Source organism: Coregonus lavaretus (genome assembly GCF_964263955.1).
Source record: "Coregonus lavaretus genome assembly, chromosome: 31".
NCBI lineage: Eukaryota > Metazoa > Chordata > Actinopteri > Salmoniformes > Salmonidae > Coregonus > Coregonus lavaretus.
This window is the reverse complement of record NC_140018.1, coordinates 35,365,484-35,380,206: the sequence shown is the minus strand read 5'-3', so window position 1 is coordinate 35,380,206 and position 14,723 is coordinate 35,365,484. Positions and strand designations below refer to the sequence as shown.

Below are 14,723 nucleotides of genomic sequence, written 5' to 3'. Positions count from 1 at the left end.
CGTCCCGTTAGAGAAACACTCTTGGGGGGGGGGGGGGGGCAAAGGACAGGTAGCTATCAGACCTGGGTTCAAATAGTATTTGTTTATTGCCAATACTTACACTTAATTGAGCTTGCCTAGCACAATAGAACAGCACCCAAAGTTCAAACCATGGCCATCTGGCACTATTAGTGCAAGTAATTGGAAGGAACCCAGGTTTGGTAGCCATATCATATGACTAGTTATCTAAATTAATTGTTTGAGAACCAACCAGTCAGTGTTTTGAGGAAGCTGCAAGCCAGGGAAAAGTATTTGAGGGTCATGTTGTTGTAAGGATTCAAGAGAGCCACATCCAGTCTGCTCCTGACAGAGGACGATTGAACCGACTGAGAACCGATGGAAGAGTTCATTAGTCTATTTAGTATGTATGTATACAGGGTAAGTAAAGCGAGGCTAGTTGCGTCAATTTGGTTAACATGTTTTGGGAGAGCATCGTACGTCAAACACTGCGTCCGGTGAAGAGAAGGGCAACGTGATGGTGAAGTTTGCGTCACCTTCTGTTAAATACTGTTGAGCAAGCTCATTGCTAAGCAGCCGCTTGCCAACCAAGACCACAAAAAAGGGCTCTTGGTTCCTGTAGTCCACAGTGATGTAGAAGTTCTCCTGATCACAGTTGCCAGTGACTGAGGGTGGCACTACAAGGACAAACAGGGTTGTGTTCATTAAGCACAAAAAACATGGAGGTACTACTTGAACTTGTCCAAGAAGAAACCCTTGTTCTCCGTTTGAAAATGTTTTGCTATGGTGTGACTAAATGAGCACGATCCTGGCAAATCAGGAACAGGACACTGGGTCCAAATACTCTAAAGCTTAATACTGTCTTTGAAGAGAACGCATAGGAAAAAACCTACGGTATGGCTAGTTGGGCTTTTAAGTCAACCATGTGGCTTTCACTGCCAATTTCCTTTCAGATCAATCATTAAACGAGAGGAAACCATTCAAGAGTAGTTTAGCGTAGTCCAGAGACCACAGTTACATACCAATGTCCAGCAGTACAGCATCCACAACGGCAGAGTGAGAGAAAGTGGTGTACTCTGGCAAGATGACCAGGCCGTAGATCAGCTGTAGAGTGAAGGTTGTGACACCTTGTTCCGGCCTTTTCTGTAGTGAAGTTAAGAGCATTGGTCAATTGATAACAGAACTCTATTCAACAGCAAGTGATAACTAAGTACATATGGGGACTATTAAAAACAATATACTACAAAAAGTAATGTTGCCCTCATTCCTCTAACTTGTAGATCTATCATAAAATCAAGCACTATTGGCAAGTGAAAACGCATTCTGCCAAAATAATGGAAACACTTGAGTAAATGAGGGATAGAAAGTATTTTTGGTACATTCTCTCCATTATTTATATTTTGTTGTTCACCCACTTTAGGGCATGCACAAATTACTGCATGTGACTTTGCTTTTACAGAAACACACCTCCTGAAAGACCACCGGGTCTGAGAAGGGCACCTCCATCCTGAAGGTCTTCAAGGTGTTGTCCAGGGATCTCTGCTCCTGAACATTGAAGCCTCTCGCGTTGCACTCTGCAACAGTTAGCACCACGGTGGGAAAGGTGATGTTCAGCAGCGCCACATCAAGGTTGAAGGTCCCCAACTCAAACACAAACACTGCCTGCTCAGGAACTGCGTCTAAGGGCGTGTCTGTTCAGTGGCAAACAAAAGAAAACATTTTGAATTGAGTTACAATGGAATTCGAAAATGAGCATTTGTTATTGGAGAAGTCCGGGTAAGGCCTCGCCGTTTCAATAAATGTTCTTCAGTTGTGCCTAATGAACGACCCAGGCGTCCCAACTTCCCGCAGGCCCAAAAGCACCATTAAACTAAACTCACAGTTGCGAACTTGTGGCGGCCTGGCCATCGGAGGTGTTGTGATAGGGAAGAGGACTTTGTATCTGGTGTCCTCGTGTGCGACCTCCTCGATCCACAACAACTCAAGCATGGGCTCAATGGTGTAAGTGACAAAGTACTGGTTATCCTGAATATGGCTCTGTAAGGGAGAGACAAGTGATGCATTTAGGAATGTCTGATTAAAATCAGGCTGTAATACACAATTGAGTGCAACATGTAAAATGTTCCTTATAAGCCAGAAAGTTAAATTAAATTTAGAAACTTACTCTACCGGTTATCTGTGTGGTTTGTCCTTCAGCCTCTCGTAATTTAAGACAAAATATCCAAAGGAAAGTATTGTTTACCAGACTTGTGGTAGGTATATGTTGTCGGCTTGTATTTTCAGTCAACGGACTCACAAAGTAAATACTTGCACAATATGTAAATAGCAGAGCGTAACCGAACGTTGCTTGCGTTCAGCGGCAAACCTACCGGCTCTAAAAAGTTGGGTAAACAATACTTTCCTGTGGATATTTTGTCTCAAATTTCAAGCGGCCGCATGACAAACGGTAGAGTACGTTTTAATGTAATTTTAGTCAACTTTCTGGCTTGTAAGGAACATTTACACGATTTTGCAATCCAATGTGTCAGGCTGTATATACCAATTGTGTATTAGCCTGATTAAATCAGACAATTAGTAATTTTGCGCAAGAAACATTTTACACAAGACAATGTTTCTAGGAGTTTCCCCATCTCTCATGGGAAAAGGGTTACCGCAAAGCACTGACAACTGCTGCCGTAAAAAAGGCTTTATAAATAAGATTTGATTGATTTAGAATTAACAGAACATTCGTCATCCCATGCTGACCTTGAAATAGCCGCCAACCGCCCCCACCGGAATTTCAACAATAATATGAGCCTCCGTGACTAAAACCGAGTAGTTTCTGGCAGCCATTTCCTCAGTGTCCAGCCTCTTAGCGTCAATTCCCATGTAGACCTCCAACATGGTGAAGGCATCAGAGGAGATAAGTGGGTCTATGTGCCTGGGCATGTACCAGGTGATCACTTCTGGGGTAAATTCTACTGCCCCTGCAGTGAAACAAGAAGCCAAGGTCATGTTCAGTAGGCCAGTGCACATGTAACAGAACATTTTGCAACTGAAAACAAATGTGCCCCAATTGGAAAAATTGTTAGTTCCTCCCCATTTCAAAACATTTACCCCACTGAACAATACCCAGATACTGACATAAACTACATAACACAAATGAAAGTCTTGTCTAGAGCCAATTAATAACTGGTTTATAGGATCGTAATTCTCCCCAAGTTCTTCCATTATTTCACACTCAACCTGGTGTTGGACAAACAGCCGTTGCATCTACTCGAGTAACCAGCCACTTCTGCGCAAAGAAGGTTGAGGTTGAGAGCACCCTCATCGGAACCCCAGCTACCTGTTCAGGGGGCAACCACACCAGGGCCGTGTTCAGTAGGGCACACCGTATTAAAATATATTGCAAAAAAGTTGGTTCTTTGTCAAGTTCAGGTAGGGCCACTGTTTCCAAATGTTCGCTCTACTGAACATGACCCAGTTATAAAACCAGGGTGGGGGGGGGAAGCTCATGGAGGAAGTGGAGAAAGTCATCTTACATTCTGGAGGTACGTCTCCTCTGCATTATGGGGGCTTCTTAACACTAGCCTTGTGGGAGTGTTGGCTATTGCATAGCCCTTCCTTTGGACCTCATCCACCTTCATGACCTTCTTGCTAGGACTAAAGACCACTGCTGTCATTTTGTATCCTGAAGCAACAGCCTGTCTCAGGAAATGGAAACATGAATTAAACAAATTGTCAACAAACAAATTCTGTTCACCGCCATCCTAACATTTTTGTAGTGAAATTAGATACTGAAATATGGCTACCTCAGCTCCTCTCCGGAGGTCGCCGCTCCTTGCTTTTGGGCCTCCAATGGGCTGCTCAGGGAAGTTTTGGATGTCTGGAAGAGTCCTTCTGACAGACACCTAAGGGAGAAAGGACATTATTCCCTAACCATTCTCTCCCTCCCGTACAATAAGAAATCAAGTCAAAGGCCATTTCTCAATCTGTGTCCACTCTCCTCAAATGCATTGAGAATAGGCCAAGAGTCCTCTCCTCTAAAGTTGTCCTATGTGCAGTTTGAAAAGGCGAGCAGAATCAAGGACATACAGTTGAGAAAGAGCCAAGGCCTCTAATTTGTTTCACAGAAGCAGACTAAATTAAACACTGGAGAGTTATAGGTCTAGACAGATCATTCATACAGGCAGTTAGGACAAGCTCGACTGTAAACATCTCCATTGGGGCATGCTCTGCTCACTTGCCTCCATGTAGTTGCGGTCGCACAGAATCTCTCGGGAGGACCAGCGGGTGTAGCTACAAGTTTTGCCCACTCTATACACAGGGTCTTCAGTCAAGTGGTTTCCTGGCAGCCTAAACTGTATGACCAAGCTGAACATCTTATCATCCTAAAATGAAGAAAAAGCCTTTCATTTACATTTTAGTCATTTAGCAGACGCTCTTATCCAGAGCGACTTACAGTTAGTGAGTGCATACATTCATTTTTTTTTTATACTGGCCCGCCATGGGAAACGAACCCACAACCCTGGCGTTGCAAATGCCATGCTCTACCAACTGAGCTACATCCCTGCCGGCCATTCCCTCCCCTACCCTGGACGACGCTGGGCCAATTGTGCGCCGCCCCATGGGTCTCCCGGTCGCGGCCGGCTACGACAGAGCCTGGATACGAACCAGGATCTGTAGTGGCACAGCTAGCACTGCGATGCAGTGCCTTAGACCACTGCGCCACTCGGGCATTCATGCCAGTTATAGACTATGGCAAAATTGTCTATGAACGCAGCTGCCACTGTATTGAAGCAACACTACACTTTACTATGGGAGATGGGCTCAGTAGTACACATCACTGCATTCTGTATCAGAAAGTAGGCTGGCCCTCTAGAAACAATGCAATGTTTTGATATGAGACTTCAGAGTGCTCCTCAATAAACTTCTGATGTACTTTACTGTTAACTTACAGGTAGGAGATACCAGACCCAGTCTCAGGGATGGCTAACTACGGAGATCCTGTCGATAGCCAGAGTAAGTAAAGTTAAGTAAATCTGCTAAAATGTTTTTGGCACCTTACTTGTGGAATAATCTCCAAAGCTCTAAAATTTGATGAATTAGTGCCTCTACAGCAATTCAAAAGGCTGCTTGAGGTCCTTTTTACTGAATAATGTCTGTTTTTCTTGTATTGATGTGAATATTGAGGTGTCTCTAGGGCTCATCTGTAAAAGAGAGCTTGGTCTCAGCATGACACCATGTCAAAATAATGTTAAATAAAATGGTTGCAATTGCAGTGAAATTGCAACAAAATGTCAATTTGAAGTTCAAGCAAACACTAGTGTTTATAGTATTACCATGTTTCGGGAAAAGCAGTTTTGAAGAGAAGCAAAAAAACATGGCATTCCCCATGGGGTCGAATTTAAAGCTGAATCCACACTGAGTAGCAAGTCCGGGCGTCAGGTGTATGATTTTCGTGTTATCTGTTAGGGATGAGATGGTGTGAAAACAATAGTTAACAAACAAAATCAATCCATGAATTAGGAAAGATTCATAAAAGAGAGTCAAACTCACTAAAAACAGCATCAACTTCAAACTCTTCTTCAAAATGAGGAGCCACACTCAAACGTATAACGTTACCCAGGCATTCAGCGTTGAGGTCATCTGGAACGGGAAAAGTTAGTCAATCAAAACAAATATTGTCAAACGTTTAGTGCTTGAATATGCCGGGTGCAAATTGCATACTTATAGAAGATGTCTGAAGTGGTTGTATGCCCACAGCTACCATCAACAGGGAAAACAACCTGTAAGAAAATTATTATGAAAAAATTATAAAAATTATTATGATTGATTTAAAGGAGGAAGAACACACACAATTCAGATGTTTGCATCGCATAAGACTAGTCTAGGCTTGTTACTACTTACCCTGAGGCAAAAAAACAAACCATTGTAGATTTGTTTCGATAAAATACACAGCTACAGAACCTAATATTTGACCGATGCCCAGGGGTATTCAACTCATACCCTACGACAGGGTTTCCCAGACTAAGTTCTCTGGACCCCAAGCGGTGCACGTTTTGTTTGTTTTTCCCCTAGCACTACACAGCTGATTCAAATAATCAACTAATCATCAGCTTTGATAATTTGAATCAGCTGTTTAGTGTTAGGGCAAAAACCAAAACGTACACCAAGTTTGGGAAACGCTGTTCTACGAGGTCTGGAGCCTGCTGGTTTTCTGTTCTACCTGATAATTAATTGCACCCACCTGGTGTCCCAGGTCTACATCAGTCCCTGATTAGAGGAGAACAACGAAGAAAGGCAGTGGAACCGGTTTTGAGATCCAGAGTTGAGTTTGAGGGCTATAGCCATTCCTGCTCACCCGATACAGAACCAATCAGTCGGTTTAATCGAGAACAATCATCAGAAATCACGCAATATGAATCAGACAGTGGGGCGCCGCCTGACCACTAGATGGTCAGAAGGTTCAAATCAACGTTTCACATCGTAATTTCCGAGTAGGCAAAAAGCATCAACCACGGCTGTTATTACACCCCGTATACGTTGGTGGCAGTAATGACAAATTGTATTGTGCTGTAACTAAAACTAGAAGAAGATCTTCTGACGTCCTTTCCATTCGTCAAAGGTACTTAATCGTAGTATATATATATTTTTAAAACTGATTTAAGGGCAGCGATATGGTATACATAGAAAAGAGAAAATACAAACAGAAAATACAAACAGAAAATATATATACAGTGTGTGTGAATGTAGTAAGTTATGGAGGTAAGGCAATAAATGGGCCATAGTGCAAAATAGTTACAATTTCGTATTAACACTGGAATGATAGATGTGCAAAAGATGATGTGCAAATAGAGATACTGGGGTGCAAAATAAATAACAATATGGGGATGAGGTAGTTGGGTGGGCTAATTTCAGAATGTCTGTGTACAGGTGCAGTGATCGGTAAGCTGCTCTGACAACTGACGCTTAAAGTTAGTGAGGGAGATAAGAGTCTCCAGCTTCAGAGATTTTTGCAGTTCGTTCCAGTCATTGGCAGCAGAGAACTGGAAGGAATGGCGGCCAAAGGAGGTGTTGGCTTTGGGGATGACCAGTGAGATATACCTGCTGGAGCGCAGACTACTGGTGGGTGTTGCTATGGTGACCGGTGAGCTAAGGTAAGATAGGGATTTGCCTAGCAGTGATTTATAGATGACCTGGAGCCAGTGGGTTTGGTGACGAATATGTAGTGAGGGCCAGCCAACAAGAGCGTACAGGTCACAATGGTGGGTAGTATATGGGGCTTTGGTGACAAAACGGATGGCACTGTGATAGACTACATCCAATTTGCTGAGTAGAGTGTTGGAGGCTATTTTGTAAATGACATCAACGAAGTCAAGGATCGGTAGGATAGTCAGTTTTACGAGGGCATGTTTGGCAGCATGAGTGAACGAGGCTTTGTTACGAAATAGGAAGCCAATTCTAGATCTAACTTTTGATTGGAGATGCTTAATGTGAGTCTGGAAGGAGAGTTTACAGTCTAACCAGACACCTAGGTATTTGTAGTTGTCCACGTACTCTAGGTCAGACCCGCCGAGAGTAGTGATTCTAGTCGGGTGGGCTGGTGCAAGCAGCGTTCGGTTGAAAAGCATGCATTAAGTTTTACTAGTGTTTAAGAGCAGTTGGAGGCTACGGAAGGAGTGTTGTATGGCGTTGAAGCTCGTTTGGAGGTTTGTTAACACAGTGTCCAATGAAGGGCCAGATGTATACAAAATGGTGTCGTCCGCATAGAGGTGGATCCGAGCTTCACCAGCAGTAAGAGCAACATCATTGATATACAGAGAATAGAGTCGGCCCGAGAATTGAACCCTGTAGTGCCCCCATAGAGAAGGCCAGAGGTCCAGACAACAGGCCCTCCGATTTGAAACATTGAACTCTATCTAAGAAGTAGTTGGTGAACCAGGTGAGGCAGTCATTAGAGAAACCAAGGATATTTAGTCTGCCAATAAGAATGCAGTGGTTGACAGAGTCGAAAGCCTTGGCCAGGTCGATGAAGACGGCTGCGCAGTACTGTCTTTTGTCTTGAGCGTGGCTGAGGTGCACCCATGACCAGCTCGGAAACCGGATTGCATAGCGGAGAAGGTACGGTGGGATTCGAAATGGCCGGTGATCTGTTTGTTAACTTGGCTTCCAAATACTTTCGAAAGGCAGGGCAGGATGGATATAGGTCTGTAACAGTGTGGATCTAGAGAGTGTCACCCCCTTTGAAGAGGGGGATGACCGCGGCAGCTTTCCAATCTCTGGGGGATCTCAGACGTTACGAAAGATAGGTTGAACAGGCTAGAAATAGGGGTTGCGACAATTTCGGCGGCTAATTTTAGAAAGAAAGGGTCCAGATTGTCTACCCCAGCTGATTTGGTGGCCGGGGTAGTGGTAGCCAGGTGGAATGCATGGCCAGCCGTAGCAAAATGCTTGTTGATATTCTCGATTATTGTAGATTTATCGGTGGTGACAGTGTTTCCTAGCCTCAGTGCAGTGGGCAGTTGGGATCTACAGTGAAATAGTACAATAAGAAATAACCGAAACAGCAATAAGCAAGGCATATTGAAATGGGAGAGAGGCATAAAGCAATCACAGGTGTTATTCGAGAGCTAAGACAACAGCTGGTAATGGCGACAAAGTTTGGGCTGAGGCTAAACATAAACAGGATGCGGTACCGTATAAAGGAACAGTCCAGCAGGCATTAGCTGTATAGCTGAGTTATCATAAGGTCCGGTGAACAGCAATAGGAGAGTTCGGAGGTAGTTCGGGGGCTGCTATAGCACTAGCGAGCAAGAGGCCACGGATAGCATGTGCTAGCGGGCCGGGGCTAGCAGATTGATGTTCGTGGTCGACGTCGTAACGGGAAACCTGTTGTAATCACATCAGACGATTTCGTCAGCAGACCAGTCGTGTTGGATCGGCGGGGCTCCGTGTCAACACAAGGAGGTCCAGTCCGGTTGACAGAGAGGTAGATAGCCGGGAGAAGGCCCTGGCTCGCGGCTAGCTCGAGGCTGATTAGCCAACAACAACGTCCATTTGATTGCAGCTATCTAGCTACGATGATCCGGTGATAAAGGTCCAGTGAATCAGTGATTCCGGCAGAAAAAACGATATGTTCTGGGTCGATAATGCGCTGTGCAGACAGTGCAGACTGGCAGATAATAGTCCAGGCTAGAGCTGGCTGGTAGGTAGTGCAGGCCACGGACAATGGTGAGAAACCGCTAGCGGTGGCTAATGGCAAGTAGCTAGTTAGCTGGCTACTCCCGTCCGGTAGACAGAGAGGTAGATAGCCGGGATATGGGCCTGGCTCAAGGCTAACTGGTGCTTGCTTCAGGGGCAGTGGTGATTAGCCGAACAGCAACATCCAATTCGGTTGGGGCTAGCTAGTTGCGATCCGGTGTTAATGTCCAGTGATTCAGTTATTCCGGCAGAAAATCCGATGTTCTGGGTGAAAACCGCTAACGGTGGCTAATAGCAAGTAGCTAGTTAGCTGGCTAGCTGGTATCAACTGAGATTCTAGATAAAAGGTAAGTCAATAATAGAATCCGTTCCACATTGAGTGAGGCGGGTTGCAGGAAAGTATATTTTGTAGAAGGATGAAAAGTGTGATAGGAAATATGTACAAAAAAAATACAAAAAACAGGCTTTACACAGACACACAACAAAGAACACGACCGCACTGCTATGCCATCTTGGAAGTGGAAGATGGCCAAGTGATAGAACATTTGATAGAAAATAAAGATCTGGTGTGCCTGAATGATGGCAGACGGACCAGGATTGATGTAGCCACAGGGAAAGAGTCTGCCTTGGACCTCACTCTGGTATCTAGTGCGATGGCAGGAATATGTGAGTGGGAGGTATGGGAGGAGTCGACAGTAGGGAGTGATCGTTACCCCATTGTATTCACAGTAGGCCGGAGGGAGGAGGAGGTGTTAGTGGATGGAGTAGGCAGGTGGGTGTTTGGAAGGGCAAAGTGGGATCAGTTTCAGGAGCTGAGTGAGCAGGTGATGGCTCGGGTGGATATGAGAGGGGATGTAGATAGTATGAATAACTGGGTGAGAACAGCGTTAGTGGGGGCAGCTACTGATGCTATACCTAAGAGTTCAGGGAGGAGGAGGAGGAAAGCAGTCCCATGGTGGACGGAGGAATGTGGGGCAATGGTGAGGATTAGGAACAGTGCATTTATAATACTGAAAAGGATGCATAACTTCCAACATCTGATTCAGTATAAGCAGGCCCAGGCCCTGGTGAGGAGATCTATCCATCAGGCAAAGAGGTCATGTTGGCATCGGTTCTGTGACACCATTGGAAGGGCGACACCTGTGGGAGAAGTGTGGGGGATGATTAAGAGGATGAATGGGATTATCCAGTGTTGATGAGTGGGGAGGATGTGGCAGTAACAGATGAGGAGAAAGCAGAGATGATGGCCAAAGCATTTGTCCAAGTGCATAGCTCTGCAAATCTGTCAAAGGAGGGGCAGAGGGGGAAAGAGAACACAAGAGATGAGCATCCTGGAGTGCTGGAAAGGAGGGAGGATGTAAATTATGCATTGAATGCAACATTTACCAGGGCAGAGGTGAAAAGAGCAATAGGTAAGGGTGGGTTAACTTCACCTGGGAAAGATGAGGTGTGCTATGTTATGTTGGCCGATCTTAGTGATGAGGCACTGGATAAGGTATTGGTGTTGTACAATAGAGTGTGGGAGGAGGGGAACTACCAGGCAGTTGGAAGGAGGCAGTAGTGGTACCAATCCGGAAGCCCGGGAAGGATCCAACGAAGCCAACAAGCTATCGGCCAATAGCTTTAACATCATATGTACAGTGGGGAGAACAAGTATTTGATACACTGCCAATTTTGCAGGTTTTCCTACTTACAAAGCATGTAGAGGTCTGTAATTTTTATCAAAGGTACACTTCAACTGTGAGAGACGGAAGTTAAAACAAAAATCCAGAAAATCGCAATGTATGATATTTAAGTAATTAATTTGCATTTTATGGCATGACATAAGTATTTGATACATCAGAAAAGCAGAACTTAAAGGTTTCTGTACCAAATATTGTTTGCAATTACAGAGATCATACGTTTCCTGTAAGTCTTGACCAGGTTTGCACACACTGCAGCAGGGATTTTGGCCCACTCCTCCATACAGACCTTCTCCAGATCCTTCAGGTTTCGGGGCTGTCGCTGGACAATACAGACTTTCAGCTCCCTCCAAAGATTTTCTATTGGGTTCAGGTCTGGAGACTGGCTAGGCCACTCCAGGACCTTGAGATGCTTCTTACGGAGCCACTCCTTAGTTGCCCTGGCTGTGTGTTGTTTCGGGTCGTTGTCATGCTAGAAGACCCAGCCACGACCCATCTTCAATGCTCTTACTGAGGGAAGGAGGTTGTTGGCCAAGATCTCGCAATACATGGCCCCATCCATCCTCCCCTCAATACGGTGCAGTCGTCCTGTCCCCTTTGCAGATAAGCATCCCCAAAGAATTACGTTTCCACCTCCATGCTTCACGGTTGGGATGGTGTTGTTGGGGTTGTACTCATCCTTCCTCTTCCTAATAGTGAAGACATTAAAAATATAAAATAACATATGGAATCATGTAGTAACCGAAAAAGTGTTAAACAAATCCAAATATATTTTATATTTGAGATTCTTCAAATAGCCACCCTTTACATTGATGACAGCTTTGCACACTCATGGCATTCTCTCAACCAGCTTCACCTGGAATGCTTTTCCAACAGTCTTGAAGGTGTTCCCACATATGCTGAGCACTTGTTGGCTGCTTTTCCTTCACTCTGCAGTCGACTCATCCCAAACCATCTCAATTCGGTTGGGGGATTGTGGAGGCCAGGTCATCTGATGCAGCACTCCATCACTCTCCTTCTTGGTAAAATATACCTTACACAGCCTGGAGGTGTGTTGGGTCATTTTCCTGTTGAAAAACAAATGATAGTCTCACTAAGTGCAAACCAGATGGGATGGCGTATCCCAGCAAATCACCCCCACACCATAACACCTCCATGCTTTACGGTGGGAAATACACGTTGAGATCATCCATTCACACACACGGTCTCACAAAGACATGGCGGTTGGAACAAAAAATCTCAAATTTGGAGAAATTTCCACCGGTCTAATGTCCATTGCTCGTGTTTCTTGGCCCAAGCAAGTCTCTTCTGCTTATTGGTGTCCTTTAGTAGTGGTTTCTTTGCAGCAATTCGACCATGAAGGCCTGATTCACACAGTCTCCTCTGAACAGTTGATGTTGAGATGTGTCTGTTACTTGAACTCTGTGAAGCATTTATTTGGGCTGCAATTTCTGAGGCTGGTAACTAATGAACTTATCCTCTGCAGCAGAGGTAAATCTGGGTCTTCCTTTCCTGTGGCGGTCCTCATGAGAACCAGTTTCATCATAGCGCTTGCTGGTTTTTGACAGCACTTGAAGAAACTTTCAAAGCTCTTGAAATGTTCCATATTGACTGACCTTCATGTCTAAAAGTAATGATGGACTGTCGTTTCCCTTTGCTTAATTGAGCTGTTCTTGCCATAATATTGACTTAGTCTTTTACCAAATTGGGCTATCTTCTGTATACCCCCCCTACCTTGTCGCAACACAACTGAATGGCTCAAACGCATTAAGAAGGAGTGAAATTCCACAAATTAACATAAGGCACACCTGTTAATGGAAATGCATTCCATCACTGCCAGCAAAGCTGCCATCAAGGCAAAGGGTGGCTATTTGAAGAACCTCATAAAATATATTTTGAATTGTTTAACACCATTTTAAACTACATGACTCCATATGTGTTATTTCAAAGTTTGTCTTCACTATTATTCTACAATGTAGAAAATAGTAAAATTAAAGAAAAATCCTTGAATGAGTAGGTGTTCTAAAACTTTTGACCGGTAGTGTACGTGTGTGTAGAGTGCGTGTGCTATTGCTTGTGTGCATATGCATATCTGTACCTTTGTGTGTGTCTGTTTACAGTCCCTGTTGTTCCATAAGGTGTATTTTTACCCGTTTTTAAAATCTGATTCCACTGCTTGCATCAGGTATCTGATGTGGAATAGAGTTCCATGTAGTCATGGCTCTATGTAGTACTGTACACCTCCCATAGTCTGTTCTGGACTTGGGAATTGTGAAGAGACCTCTGGTGGCATGTCTTGTGGGGTATGCACGGGTGTCCGAGCTGTGTGGTAGTAGCTCAAAACAGACACCTCGGTACATTCAGCTTGTCAACACTTCTTACAAAAACAAGCAGTGATGAAGTCAATCTCTCTTCCACTTTGAGCCATGAGAGATTGACATGCATATCATTAATGTTAGCTCCCCGTGTACTTTTAAGGGTCGTGCTGCCCTGTTCTGAGCCAATTGTAATTTTCCTAAGTCCCTCTTTGTGGCACCTGACCACACTACTGAACAGTAGCCCAGGTGCGACAAACCTAGGGCCTGTAGGACCTGCCTTGTTGATAGTGTTGTTCAGAAGGCAGAGCTGCGCTTTATTATGGACAGACTTCTCCCCATTTTAGATACTGTTGTATCAATATGTTTTGATTATGACAGTCTACAATCCAGGATTACTTAAAGCAGTTTAGTCACCTCAACTTGCTCAATTTCCACATTCATTACGAGATTTAGTTGAGGTTTAGGGTTTAGTGAATGATTTGTCCCAAATATAATGCTTTTAGTTTCAGAAATATTTTGGACTAACTTATTCTGAAACTAACTGCAGCTCTTTAAGTGTTGCAGTTATTTCAGTTGCTGTAGTAGCTGACGTGTATAGTGTGCAGTCATCCGCATACATACAGTGGCTTGCGAAATTATTCACCCCCCTTGGCATTTTTCCTATTTTGTTGCCTTACAACCTGGAATTAAAATTTATATTTTTGGGGTTTGTATCATTTGATTTACACAACATGCCTACCACTTTGAAGATGCAAAATATTTGTTATTGTGAAACAAACAAGACAAAAAAAACTGGAAACTTGAGCGTGCATAACTATTCACCCCCCCCCCCCCCCCCCCCCAAAGTCAATATGTTATTAGAGCCCCCTTTTGCAGCAATTACACCTGCAAGTCTCATCAAGTCTCATCTAGCCACTGGGATTTTTGCCCATTATTCAAGGCAAAACTGCTCCAGCTCCTTCAAGTTGGATGAGTTCCGCTGGTGTACAGCAATCTAAGTCATACCACAGATTCTTAATTGGATTGAGGTCTGGGCTTTGACTATGCCATTCCAAGACATTTAAATGTGTCCCCTTAAACCACTCAAGTGTTGCTTTAGCAGTATGCTTAAGGTCATTGTCCTGCTGGAAGGTGAACCTCCGTCCCAGTCTCAAATCTCTGGAAGACTGAAACAGGTTTCCCTGAATTTAGCGCCATTCCTTCAATTCTGACCAGTTTCCCAGTCCCTGCCAATGAAAAACATCCCCACAGCATGATGCTGCCACCACCATGCTTCACTGTGGGGATGGTGTTCTCGGGGTGATGAGAGGTGTTGGGTTTGCGCCAGACATAGCGTTTTCCTTGATGGCCAAAAAGCTCAATTTTAGACTCATCTGACCAGAGTACCTTCTTCCATATGTTTGGGGAGTCTCCCACATGCCTTTTGGCGAACACCAAACATGTTTGTTTCTTTTTTTCTTTAAATCAATGGCTTTTTTCTGGCCACTCTTCCGTAAAGCCCAGCTCTGTGGAGTGTACGGCTTAAAGTGGTCCTATGGACAGA

General features: G+C 44.3%; 1 protein-coding gene and 1 long non-coding RNA gene across 2 annotated transcripts; both read right to left on the bottom strand.

Moving 5' to 3' along the window:
• Positions 1-1,011: 1,011 nt before the first annotated feature.
• On the bottom strand, positions 1,012-3,869 carry LOC311107183 (uncharacterized protein; the record flags this gene model as incomplete). Its single annotated transcript, XM_084149673.1, has 7 exons — positions 3,789-3,869; positions 3,519-3,680; positions 3,223-3,322; positions 2,743-2,963; positions 1,878-2,034; positions 1,465-1,688; positions 1,012-1,140 (listed from the first exon to the last, which is right to left on the bottom strand). The coding sequence occupies exons 2-7, from the start codon at positions 3,657-3,659 to the stop codon at positions 1,012-1,014; spliced, it is 972 nt and encodes a 323-aa protein (XP_084005799.1). The 5' UTR covers positions 3,660-3,680; positions 3,789-3,869.
• Positions 3,870-5,356: 1,487 nt separating this feature from the next.
• LOC311106670 lies at positions 5,357-5,972 on the bottom strand. The gene is made up of 4 exons (XR_014610351.1): positions 5,887-5,972; positions 5,707-5,765; positions 5,536-5,625; positions 5,357-5,444 (listed from the first exon to the last, which is right to left on the bottom strand). It is a non-coding gene; the product is annotated as an uncharacterized lncRNA (long non-coding RNA).
• Between the last annotated feature and the right edge of the window lie 8,751 nt (positions 5,973-14,723).